Source organism: Crinia signifera, chromosome 12 (genome assembly GCF_055691185.1).
Source record: "Crinia signifera chromosome 12, ASM5569118v1, whole genome shotgun sequence".
NCBI lineage: Eukaryota > Metazoa > Chordata > Amphibia > Anura > Myobatrachidae > Crinia > Crinia signifera.
This window is the reverse complement of record NC_139228.1, coordinates 57790256-57804522: the sequence shown is the minus strand read 5'-3', so window position 1 is coordinate 57804522 and position 14267 is coordinate 57790256. Positions and strand designations below refer to the sequence as shown.

General features: G+C 43.1%; 1 protein-coding gene across 5 annotated transcripts in view; it reads left to right on the top strand.

Annotated features, from left to right (window-relative positions):
- Positions 1-326: 326 nt before the first annotated feature.
- The window catches only part of EML1 (EMAP like 1), a 74620-nt gene continuing 60679 nt past the window's right edge, over positions 327-14267 (top strand). Inside the window, exon 1 of one of the 5 annotated variants that reach the window (XM_083166322.1) lies at positions 327-480. In XM_083166322.1, coding sequence (XP_083022448.1) covers positions 453-480 — 28 coding nt within the window. In that variant the 5' untranslated portion in view covers positions 327-452. Of the gene's footprint in view, positions 481-8892; positions 9003-14267 lie in introns of those variants that run through there. The other 4 variants (XM_083166317.1, XM_083166318.1, XM_083166320.1 and 1 more) reach the window with 4 other exon arrangements.

Sequence of the window (14267 nt, the reverse complement as noted above, 5' to 3'; positions counted from 1 at the left end):
CCTCGGTGCATACAACACTTGAATCCCCCCCGGAGAGTTGAGGAGCAGCATTAGCCTTTTATCATATAGAATAGTACAGCACAAATCCTTTTCCAGTGAGGAAATGAAATAACGTTCATGCATTGTTTTGTGTATTATTAGAGATACAGGGACATCTGTCCTGCCTCGCCAATGAAAGTCTCGGGTCAGTGTTAAAATGCCCCAGTATAAATATTCCATTAGTGCACTGAGTGACTTATGGGAAATGGAAAGTCCAGAGGGAGGGGGATCAAATTATATCCTCCAATCACAGGACAGTCCTGGCTCTGGGATTCATTCTTATCTTCTTGGCTTTTTGCTTTCTTTTTTTTCCCTTCTTGTAATGAAAAGTCAGAACCTCAGCTGTTGGTCAGACATAGAACCGGGAAGCTTTGGACCACATTCCCTGGGGTTCTGCAGCCTCTAGTGCCAGGATGTCGGACAGTGAAGGTCTCGCTCTGGGTAAGTCAGATTTATTTTTACCTACACTGGCCGTGCGGTCTCACATTTCCCTGTCCTGCAACTAGATTAGAAGCATAGGCGGCCGTCTGCCTGGCACAGGCCTGACTCAGTGGTGCAGTGCGCTGGCAAGGAAGTCGTTCCAGGGAATAATTATTAACAGATGGGAGTTCTATTGAAGATGAGATATTGCCAGAGCAACCAATCATTCAGCACCTTCTAGAAGAGTGGTGTCAAACTCATGGCCCTCCAGCTGTTGTGGAACTACACGTCCCAGCATGACATGCCACAGAACTTATATAATGGATTGCCAAAACTGTGGCAGGGCATGCTGGGACGTGTAAATCCACAACAGCTGGAGGTTTGATACCACTGTTCTAGAAGATAATAGAATCAGGTTGCTATGGACATCTCATCTTAGTAAATTTACCTCACAAACTGCATCGTCATGATTCCCTGTATGGTTGGTGCAGGCTGTGGGGCCAGAAGGACATAATTAATTGTGCCACCCACCTGCCCACCCCACACACCTCCCATCTCCTTCTACTGCAGAACACAGCATCATGCCCTAGGACTGCCAACTTTGCTGGGGACGTGGGCGCGATTGGAGAGACTGGTCTGCTCTCCTGCTCCCTGAAATGTTGTGAAGCTGCTGGACAGTCTGAGAGAGTTTACAGTAGCATCAATTAATAGAGAGGCACAAATAGCTGTATCTGTGCCTCGTGCCTCACTGATTCCTAGGGTATTGGCAGGATGCTTTCTCCTTCATACTGGCTGAGCTTTATACTCTGAATATATTGACAGTAAAATGGGATAGAGTGTTATTTAACTTATACGCATTGTAGCAATTGCAACAATATTACCAGATGAGTGATTATATCTGTATGAGAGTTATTTATATCTGCATGAGAGTATTAGTATACCTGTTTATGCGTTACTTATATCTGCATGAGTATTAGTATACCTGTTTATGCGTTACTTATATCTGCATGAGTATTAGTATACCTGTTTATGCGTTACTTATATCTGCATGAGAGTATTAGTATACCTGTTTATGCGTTACTTATATCTGCATGAGTATTAGTATACCTGTTTATGCGTTACTTATATCTGCATGAGAGTATTAGTATACCTGTTTATGCGTTACTTATATCTGCATGAGAGTATTAGTATACCTGTTTATGCGTTACTTATATCTGCATGAGTATTAGTATACCTGTTTATGCGTTACTTATATCTGCATGAGTATTAGTATACCTGTTTATGCGTTACTTATATCTGCATGAGAGTATTAGTATACCTGTTTATGCGTTACTTATATCTGCATGAGAGTATTAGTATACCTGTTTATGCGTTACTTATCTGTATGTGAGTTATTGTTCTTGTATGAGAGTTATTATAACTGTATATGAGTTAGTATACCTGTATGAGAGTTATTACACCTGTATGTTCATCATTTATATCTGTATGACAGTTATTACACCTGTATGACAGTTATTATACCTGTATGTGCATCATTTATATCTGTATGAGAATTATTACACCTGTATGAGAGTTATTATACCTGTATGAGAATTATTACACCTGTATGAGAGTTATTACACCTGTATGAGAGTAACTATACCTGTATATGAGTTATTATACCTGTATGTGCATCATTTATATCGAGTATGGGTAAAAACCAGACCCAGACAAGATCCCGGACCGCCGGACCGGACATCAAAATCAGCTATCACAGGAACCCCCCTCCAAACATGACACCCCCAGGTTCCAGGGTCTTGTCCAGGTCCGGTTTTTACATAGACCCATTTATATCTGTATGAGAATTATTACAACTGTATGAGAGTTATTATACCTGTGCTGTGTGTGAGTTATTATACCTGCGTGAGAGATATTATACCTGTATATAAGTTATTTATATCTGTATGCGTTATTATTCCTGTATGTCAGTTATTATACCTGTGTGTGTGAGTTATTATACCTGTATAAGAGTTATTATACCTGTATATGAGTTATTATACCTGTATATGCATTATTATACCTGTATATACGTTATTATACCTGTATATGTGTTACTTATATCTATATGAGAGTTATTATACCTGTATATGTGTTACTTATATCTATATGAGAGTTATTATACCTGTATGAGAGTTATTATACCTGTATATGTGTTACTTATATCTGTATGAGAGTTATTATACCTGTATGAGAGTTATTATACCTGTATATGTGTTACTTATATCTGTATGAGAGTTATTATACCTGTATGAGAGTTATTATACCTGTATATGTGTTACTTATATCTGTATGAGAGTTATTATACCTGTATATGGGTTACTTATATCTATATGAGAGTTATTATACCTGTATATGTGTTACTTATATCTGTATGAGAGTTATTATACCTGTATGTGCGTTACTTATATCTGTATGAGAGTTATTATACCTGTATGTGCCTCATTATACCTCTATGTGAGTTATTATACCTGGATGAGAGTTATTATACCTGTATGTCAGTAATTATACCTTTATATGGGTTATTATACCTGTATTTGCGTTACTTATATCTGTACGAGAGTTATTATACCTGTATATGAGTTATTATACCTGTATATGAGTTATTATACCTGTATATGCGTTACTTATATCTGTATGAGAGTTATTATACCTGTATGTGCCTCATTATACCTCTATGTAAGTTATTATACCTGTGTGAGAGGTATTATACTGTATGTGAGCTATATATATCTGTATCTGATTATTATAGAATAGACTTCCTTTATTCATCTCACAATGGAGAAACTCACATCTGGGTCATCTGGTGGTTGTGGGGACTGCAGGGCATTACGGGGGAAATTATCCACCTTTCCATGAGGGGGAACAAATTACACAGATTGGGATTCTTTGCCCCCGTGGAGCTGATGAAATCTTTGATGGGTCAATTACGAAGCTTCTAGAGGGGGAATTCCAAATGCCATCCTCTGCAGAACAATGGCGCAAGTGCGGGAGTCTGGGGGGAGCGACAGGAGAACCTGGCTCTGGTTGATAGCCCTACAGGGGTAAATTTACGAAGATAGAACTTATTTTAATGATGGAATGCTGCCCAGAGCAACCAATCAGATTCTATTATCTTCTAGAAGGTGCTAAATAAATAAGAGGTAGCATCTAATTGGTTGCTATGGGCAACATCCCATCTTCAATAGTAGTCCCATCTTAGTAAATTTACCCCCCCAGTTCTAGAAGGACAGTCAATATGTCAAGACCAAAAGGTTGACATGCAGTAGGTCGACAGGTTGAAAAGGTCGACATGGTCAAATGGTCAACATAAAAAAATGGTTGACCTGGTCAAAAGGTTGACATGGAAAAGGTCCAAAATGTGCCAATCTCTTCCCGAAATGCAGTCAGCGATGGAACAGTTAACAGACAAGTCTGCGTTCTGCTGCCTCTCCATTAGTGCCGGGGTTCTGGCATTCCTGAGGTAAAGAGCGGAGCCATGAATAATTTAGCGACCACCATTCCCTCAGTGCAATGTTTTCCCCCTGTATGTTGATGCGGCACAGATTGTTGTCCACATATTTCATTACATTCTCATCAATGATGGAAGAGAAGGTCTGTGCTTGCCTGTAACAGACACACCACCTCCCGTGCTGCACAACAAGGGCGGAGGCCCCATGTTAGGCCGTGGAAGCCTTGTGCAGAGGTCAACCTGGAGGAAATGCCAAACACATACAGGGGGGATTCTGACGGGTGTGAGTCAGACAGTCAGAGGCTTCAGTAACAGGAACAGGCCATTTACAGACAAATAGCAGGTGGGCCGTTGGTGTTTGGGAACCCCGGGGCTAGTAGCCCAGTGGCTGGGCCTATAACATAGCTGCCTACCCTCCTGCATTCTGCAGGAGACTCCCTAAAATAGCAGCATTTATTTATTTATTAACAGTTTCTTATATAGCGCAGCATATTCCGTTGCGCTTTACAAGCATTCTCCCTCATTAGTCTAGCAATCCCCCTCATGTCACCTAGCCCACATTACACTGTTACATCATAGTTACCTCTCCTCCTGCATGCTGCAGGAGACTCCCTGACATAGCAGCAATCTCCCTCTCTCCCTCATTAGTCTAGTAATCCCCCTCATGTCACCTAGCCCACATTACACTGATACATCATAGTTACCTCCCCTCCTGCATTCTGCAGGAGACTCCCTGACATAGCAGCAATCTCCCTCTCTCCCTCATTAGTCTAGCAATCTCCCTCATGTCACCTAGCCCACATTACACTGTTACATCATAGTTACCTCCCCTCCTGCATTCTGCAGGAGACTCCCTGACATAGCAGCAATCTCCCTCTCTCCCTCATTAGTCTAGTAATCCCCCTCATGTCACCTAGCCCACATTACACTGTTACATCATAGTTACCTCCCCTCCTGCATGCTGCAGGAGACTCCCTGACATAGCAGCAATCTCCCTCTCTCCCTCATTAGTCTAGTAATCCCCCTCATGTCACCTAGCCCACATTACACTGTTACATCATAGTTACCGCCCCTCCTGCATGCTGCAGGAGACTCCCTGACATAGCAGCAATCTCCCTCTCTCCCTCATTAGTCTAGCAATCTCCCTCATGTCACCTAGCCCACATTACACTGTTACATCATAGTTACCTCCCCTCCTGCATTCTGCAGGAGACTCCCTGACATAGCAGCAATCTCCCTCTCTCCCTCATTAGTCTAGCATTCCCCCTCATGTCACCTAGCCCACATTACACTGTTACATCATAGTTACCTACTCTCCTGCATTCTGCAGGAGACTCCCTGACATAGCAGCAATCTCCCTCTCTCCCTCATTAGTCTAGTAATCTCCCTCATGTCACCTAGCCCACATTACACTGTTACATTGTTGGGGAAAAAAGGAATGAGAGACAGATACATTTACATTGAATCATCAGCACCATTTCCCAGCCCTTTACCAAGTATAGTAGCTCTTACTAACTGCTTTGGGGCTCATCTACATGACACGTTCACAATCTCTCCATATATGGAACTAGACACGCCCCCTCAATGGGGCACTTTGCAAAATTCTATTACGAACTATAATCTCCCTGAAACTGTTTTTCAAAAGTAGGCAAGTATGGCCTATAATCTGTCTCTGATTACCTGGGTGTGTTTGAGCAAATGTATGGTTGGATTTGGGCATTAAAGCAGAGCACCCCTACAGGACAGGTTGCGGTACTGCACTTTGTATGTATCCATTTGAAGTGCTAACTTTTTTGGGATCAAGATTGAAAAAAACCCACGTCAGCTCTACAAATACAGTAGAACCAGTCCCCTCCTTCATATGACCTGGGAATGTAATATGGTGTGATATTGAGTAATCTCATTCATGTACGCACAGTTATGACCTACCTGTAGTATGGGTTATGGCAGGGCTGGGCAACACCGGCCCTCCAGATATTAATGAACTACACATCCCAGGATGCTTTGCATTCGTTTTGCTATGTGGCCATGCTGAAACTGATGCAAGGCATGCTGGGATGTGTAGTTCATCAACATCTGGAGGGCCGGTGTTGCCCAGCCCTGGGTTATGGTATAGTGGGCAGACAATGTCTAGGTCGACAGTCACTAAGTCGAACACTAATGGTCAACAGTGACTTGGTCAACACCTGAAAATAGTTGCTAGAAGGTTGACACAAGCTTAAGGTTGACATGGACCTTGTTGACACCTACAAGGTGGACACGATTTTTTCACTGTTTTTGGGGGGTGGCTGGGCGGCTAATAATGGTGTGCCTAGGGGTGGCCAGGCTCCGAAATACACCTATGCTAAGATGGGAGTACTATTAAAAATGTAATGTTGCTAAGAGCAACCAATCAGAATGTACTTCTTATGTATTTTGCACCGTCTATATATACTATAGATCCATCCAGTAGAGGGTTCTTGACCCTAGATACATAATCACAGCTTTGTCTGTAATGGCCGTCCCTGTGTGGCCAAGGCAGCCCCCACACCCAACATAGCGATTAATGGTGGTCACACATTTGGGACACAAGGGGACATCTGTCTACATTAACTGCTCCAAACTGATAAGATTTCAGGATTTTAAGCCAAAAGGCTTTTTAATGCCAAAATGCTGCTGAATAACTTAAACCCCTTTAAGAATTACAATTAAGGACTAACCCTCCCATTAGTAAATGACTGACAGTGTCACCTCCTGCGGTTCCCAATCTGTCATCATCCTTGATGATCCCGAATTTGTTCCATTGTATATACTTTGCAGGACACAGCACAGTCCAGAATAAAGCTGGGTACACATATATACAATCCCTGTTTTTTTGCGACCGTTCGACCGACCATAGACGCGATGGACCGTCCACAAACAGCCGATACACGAGTACACACCTGTACAATTTTACTTGTGACGTCCGATGTACTCCCGTCCAAACAGTCGCAAGAAAAAGAATGTACCACTGTACACACTCTCTCGATTTGGGCTATTGACATGATATATATAAACAAAATTATCATAATGGGCTGGGTTAAGGGCATACCAAAACAAAGAGGCGTGAGCACAGAACCTAAACAAAAGTCGGGGTACGCAGCCGGCAGGGTGACTATGGACAGATACGGCAAACTGCTATAAAGATGGGGGAAAGCATTCTACAGTCAGCCGGCAGGGTGACTATGGACAGATATGCAAACTGCTATAAAGACGGGGGAAAGCGTCTACAGTCAGTTTGCAGTATCTGTCCATAGTCATCCTGCTGACTGACTGTAGAATGCTTTCCCCATCTTGGGGTGCATATATATTATGTGTGTGTGTATATGTATATATATATATATATATTGAAAAAAAGTAATTGAAAGACTGCGCTTAGCTGTTATTCCCTCAGAGTGCCAGTACACTCTGGTCCTGGTACAGTGTGAGCAGCTTATGCCATTGGTTTTAAACCCATGCCTTGTGGTACCCAGTCCACAGTGTTTTTATATGTGGTACGAGTTTTATCTTGCTTACATCCAGGAAAACTTTCTTGAATAAATTTCATACTTTGAAATATTACACCATGAAGCGCCTTCTTTCTACCCATTTCTAGATATATATATATATATATATATATATATATAACGCTTCTTGTGCTGTAGGAGAGATCATGCAGCTATGGAACGCCCACATGGGAATTCCAGCTTTGCCAGTATAGTCGGAAGAACGGCCAGCATATCGATCGAACTTGCGTACACACTGCACTTTTGTTCTGATATGGGGCCGTCCTGTCAGATGAATATTAAACAGCACTAAACCTTCGACCGACCGAGTATGGACAGACAAGACCGTTTTGGGCAGTTTATCGATCGTACAGAGTACGTCGGGACAGTGTACACACCTATACAATTGAACGGCCGTCCGACCCAGAACGGAAGAACGGCCCGACGATTGTATATATATATGTGTACCCAGAGAGGTCTCAGAAAATCAGTGGTTGCCCATTCATTTGTATGGGATTTTTTTTTAAGGGCTTTGCTCCCGCCGCGCTCCCTCAGGCCGCTGCCGTCCCCCACAAGGCTTTGGGCTGCAACGTGCGACCTCTCTACTCGGGACCGCGCATCGGGTTGGACGGGATGTCTTCATCAGAATCGGGTGTAATCGTGCCCAAATCACATAGTGTATGGATGGGGTTTGTTTAAACTGAAATCTAAATTGCTGTGTAAGAATAAAGCAGCCAATATTTACCCTGCCCAGAAACAATGTAACTGAATCACGCTCATTGTGGTCCACATATTGTGGTCACATGCACAAGCCCAAATAGCAACCAAAAATAGTGAAAGGATCTATTCGCTATCCTCTCGCAATTTGATGGACAGGAAGTCTGCATTTTGGGGTGGTAAACAGACGTTTTCTGGGGGTGTCTGAAAAATGCAGGCGTTCCCATCACTGCGCTCAGCACACTGTTATATTCCCCATCCACGTGCTAGTGGATGGTAGGGTGTGAAATACCTCCAGTTTGAACTCATGTCATGACCTTACAATTGTCGACCTGATGCGTGTGTTAACCTTCCAACTCTATCGACTTTTGCCACGTTGACCTATTTCATAAATCAATTTAAGCCCTGACTACCTTTAGTGGTCCACTTTGTGTATGTCGACATTCACAGTGTTGACCTAGCGACCATATCCCCTCAGCAATAATGTACAATGTCTTGTGTTTACTTCCTCCAACAACACCCACAACATGGCCGAGATATTTGCAATGTAAATGAGATCAGTGACATTATTTAAATGCTCCTTTCCAACGACCTTGTAATCCTAAGCCGCATTAATGACATCACTATAATACTTGGGTTTAAGGAAGAATTACTCCATTGAACAGGTGTGAGTTTAGCGAGTCCCCTCTGTAACCTTTTACATAACTAGTTCCCAGGAATATACATCTCCATGATCAGCCAGCTAGCCGTACATGACGCTGCTTGGACCGCCATGAAGTCCATACCGGAGGAACCCTTTCAGAGCAGTCACGGTGGAGGACAGGAGCCCAGATCAGGTTATTGGAGATCCCAATATGTATCATTATGCTGCTAGGAGAGAGAAAGGCAGCAGACGGTGCTATAGATCAGTGGTTCTCAAACTCGGTCCTCAGGACCCAGCACAGTTCTCGTTTTTCAGGTCACCCAGCAGGTGCACAGGTGCATTCATTACTCATTGACACAGTTGAAAAGATCCACAGGTGGAGCTAATTATTTCACTTGGGATTCTGTGAGGAGACCTGCAAAACATGCACTGTGTGGGGTCCTGAGGACCGGGTTTGAGTACCTGTGCTATAGATTGATGTGTGAGCAGAGGGATGGGTTGCACTGTTCAAGTGACACCAAATACCACATTTATTGTCATCTTATTCCTTAGAATGTATTTCTATAGCACAGACATATTACAGCGCTCTTTACAATTGGGAACGCAGTAATAAAACAAGGCAGGCAGCAAGGTAAAAGGGACTTGCTCACAAGCTTGCAATCTACAGGGAAAGAGGAATCTGATTCGTATAGACTGTGAGCGGTACGATCCCAGTCATGCAGCAGTGATGGCCTGCTCGGTTGTTTGAGTATGTAAAGAACACATGTACATTTTGTTGGAGCTGTGTAGTGGTCTGCGCTTTAGTTACACACTGTTATTTAGTGGGGTAAAATGTCCGTTTTATGTTTTTGACCCAATTTGACAGTTTGATGATCTGTGCTGTACTAATTCTTATGTTGTGGGTGCTGAATATAATTTGTTTCATTTTGTATGACAGTTACACATTACTGCTTTTCTTGCTTTGTAAACTGGATATAATCAGTATTACATGGAGACCTGTACAGTCTCTGATTCTATATATATGGATATAATTTCAGGTATGCAAAGTACCACTTCAGGTATGCAAAGAACCCCACATAGGGGGTTCCATGGTTGTTGCCATAGGGGGTTCCATGCTCGTTGCCTGGGAGGATTACGTGCTTGTTGCCAAGGTGGATTAGATGCTCATTGTCCTGGGGCAGGTAAATGCTCATTGCCCAGGGGGAGGTAAATCCTTTTTATTGCAGGGGGGTCAGTGCCGCGGAGTTGCAGAATCTCTGACAGAGTCTCTGACCCTGCGCCCCTCCAAAGATGGCCGCCGCCGCAAAGGAGACATACGCTAGAGGTGCAGGAGCACTTCTAGCTTGTCTTCTCTGTGGATGCGGACATTTTTGGAGGCGCAGAGTCTCGGAGGCGTCGGCACAGCATTGAGGGGGCGCAGTCCAGACCTTAAATAATAATTATATGATTTATTTTGGCACTATGTCTCCTCTCTGTTACATGACTGTAAATACAGGATGGATGGCAGGAAACAATTGTGATGATTTATTTCAATAGACAAAGAAAAGAATAAAATGTTTCAGGATTTTCCTCTGATTTCTGTGATATTTCCATAGCCGTCAGAGACTCGTTTTAATATTTTCTGATGGTGACAGGGAATTGGATTAATTAGTAATCTGTCCTGCTATACATAAATGTGTTGGGATGACTTATTTCATAGGGATAAATAACAGATGGCATCTTAATGAGCGTTAATGTCATTAGTGGGTCACTTGGTGATAAGTAGGGATTGGAGTTCTATGCCATCCCGGACTACAAACAAAATTACATGTCCCGGCTCCTGTTGTACACACTTTTCTTTGCACTTGAGGAGTACCTTGCTTGTTTATGTGCGTAGAGCCCGGTCTGTGGTGACAGGTAGAGAGAGGGCAGGGATTTCCAATAGCAAAATTGCATTTTAATAAGAGTATGTGTTGAAAATAAGTCAAATCAGTTCTACACTAGTCAAAATGGCAGAACAGCATAACAGTAACGCCGGCGTCTGTGTATGTACGGCCTAACGGAGCAACACTTGAATTGGCTTCCGGCATGCGCAACACATGAATTGAATGCATGGAATTTGCGTCTTCCTATGAATCAGGCCCTGTGTCCTGGCTGACAAAAATATTGATTAAAACACTACTGAGCCAGAATTCCAGAAAATACCTGTACTATATGCCATGTTGCATGATTATTTGTCCACCAGGTGGCACTGCTCTGTCTTGCTGGAATCTGAACCATACAGTATGATTAATTCGCTGTTTTTTTTTTTTATGGGAGGGGGGATTAAGTTTCAGAGGATGAGATGTTATTCTGAATTTAGCAATGATGTGCAAAACTATGAAGAGCTTGAGGGTACATGGACTGAAACGCGTACAGCAGAAAATTATATTATCAGAACAATTTTAATATGTGAAATTGTGTAACAGACTGCTTAGTTTGCGTAATCTCATGAACACTTTGGGGAGTATTCAATCCCCGGTTTCAATATTCAATCCTGGCCATTTTCACCAGGGAAACAGACGGGATTCACGGCTGCAGACTCGGCTCTTTGAAAAGCCAAATTTGCATTCGTGGAAGCGGCTGGTACATTTTTGAATTAGTGTCCGTTTCCACAGAAAAAGATGTGGGTTTGCGGATCCACGTCTTTTACAATTTTCAGATTGATCTCGGTAATCAGAAGAAAAGGTTGAATAGATGGCTTATGAATTCCATCTATTCCTTTGCGGAAACGGGCAATATTTTGGCGTTTTTCATCAAAATAGCAGTGGGGGGGTTTGCGGTGGACAGGGGGCGGCATCATCGGCCGCATGCTGGGGGATGGAATCTCCGGGGCGGGCTTTCAGAGAGGTAGCTGACCTGCGAGTATACACTGCCTAGCAAACAGGTCTGAATCAGGCCCAATATTAAAGGCAAAACCACATTAGATATCAGCTATTTATCATCCAGGAGATTAGTATTTGTGTTAGAGCAGAGATGTCGCAGACCAGTAGTTACGGTTACAATACTTGGGTGATTTGTAATTGGTCCCTGTAGGGTTGTAGTCAGCATGTTACTGTTACACTGATTTTCACCTTGTTCTTGTATTAATAAAGCGCTGGCATATTACATAGTGTTAAACATGGAGGGATAACAGCAAATTACACCCAGTGACATGAGACAAGCTGTACATGGTAGAGAGGAAACCATCACAAACCCATGGAGATACATACAAACTCCACACATATATGGTCGGGCCCCCCACTAGTTTGTTACCTTGGAGCTCCCACCAACCGTAATCCAACCCTGTATACAGGCTTCAAGTACCCTAATGTGCAGAATTTCGAAAGTGTTAAACGCAACGCAGACGATGTACACGAAAAGCAAATTTCGACAGGCAGGTAGATGCGCCCAGGACTGCTGCTGTGTGTGTTCTCTGTGGGTCACTACACCCCACTACAACAATACACCAAAACACAATTTGAGAACACACTTCAGCGCTATCCCTATAGAGAATAGCTCCTCAGCACAACAAAAGACTTGCTTGTAGAACTTTTGGGTCTACTTGTGTCCTAAATGAGTGCTGTAGAGTAATTGGGGCCTTCTACTGACCTCCATGGGGGTCCCTATATGCCCATAAAGGTATCTTTTATATTTTCTCTCCGCAGACGCAGACGATGGCAGATTTTTATTAGCAGAGGACTCCTGGGTGCACATGGTTGGGTGCTATTTTTTGTGCCTGTTTATTTAGGCCTCTCTGCACCCATCTTTCTACCAGGGCTGTGCCAGCCACAAAACTTCATAGTGAATGAGGTGCTGTAAATTCAGCAGCAGTTGTGGAGCTGCTTGTACAGAACACTGTGGCCCAGATCTGATCGCAGTACAAATTTGTTCTCAAAACGGGCAAAACCATGTGCACTGCAGGGGGGCAGATGTAAAGATGTGCAGAGAGAGTCAAATTTGGGTGAGTTATTTTGTTTCTGTGCAGGGAAAATAATGGCTGCATTATTTTTGCACTGCAACTTAAGATTTCAGTTTCAACACACCCCACCCAAATGTAACTCTCTCTGCACATGTTACATCTGCCCCACCTGCAGTGCACATGGTTTTGCCCATTTCGAGAGCAAATTTGTACTGCGATCAGATCTGAATAAGGGCCTGTGTTGTGTCTTGTGTTCCCACAAGCTGCGGGTAGTCTGAGGCTCCTGCTGGAGCTGTGTTCCATGTGGTGGAGGAACAGTGGGTTATTATAATGTGCCAAGTTCTCATCCCTGAAGACCAAATCGGTATTAACGCATAAGGCAGGGATTTCCTATCAGCACAATGTGTGTAACAGAGAGCCCGAGCCCAAGCTGGGCAGTGTGACCTTATTAATAAGTGTCCTGGTCGCCAAGCTACTTATACAGGGTGCGTGCTATACAGAGGGCGCCTTTGTTCTCTGGAGACTATTTCGCGTTTAAACCCATGCATTTTATTTCCCATGTATAGGATTTCTACACCTTTTATGTAAAACATTTTGTTTTTATTCCTTTGGCCTGATTCAGAGATTTGCTAGTTTGACCAAATATAAAAATGCAGTTGCACTTGGACGGGCGGCCATGTTCTATAGTGTTGCTCTAAAAGTCGATGGTACGGCTCATGGTCTAAAGAGGGTGTGTGTCCATACCTCATAAAAAAAAGGGGCACCGTTCTTATTCGGGAGGGGGGTGGTGTATAGGGGAGGGCACCTACTACCTACCTTGCTTGTGATAAGGGGGTTCTCCCCCTCAGCCAGGGCACCCTCTCTCCAATTATAATTTGGAAGATGAAACTAGCCTTAATTGCAGGTATCCCCCTGGTGGGGGCGGGGGGTGATTATACAGCAGATTATGGATGAAGGCAGTCAGTCATTTCTGGCTTAAGATGCCTCGATAATGTTCAACCCTGTCCCATCCCTTGAAAATGGCATTAAAAACCCTTTTTCCCACACACCGCAGAATCTTAGAATCGTTAAGTAATGATCCTCCGTTTTAATGCTGTACTGATATTGTCTGATTGTGTCTAGCCATCGCTGTAATCATATACCTACATACACATGTCATTGTGATTGAATCTCCCATTTTACTTTCTGTCACGTTTATAATCTTATCGGATCGTACTGTACTATTTGATCAATACATTTTTGTTTTGTAATGATTCTTTTCCTGTCAATAAAAAAACTTTTGAGAAAGATGCCTCAACATTAACATAATTTAGCACAGCTGCTACTTGCAAATATTCAGCTGCTGTGCTACAGCAGACACCTCTACTTTAATTCAGCCCCTTTGTTCTGGATCTATGGACACACTTGTGCAGAGACAACGGGTGTTTTTCTCAGCGCCGGCCTCGACCAGCCTGTATCTGTTGCAGATGACCGGTGTGGTCAGACTTACACACATCTGCACATACCGGAAAAATCTTTTAATAGTTCGTAAATTGCGTA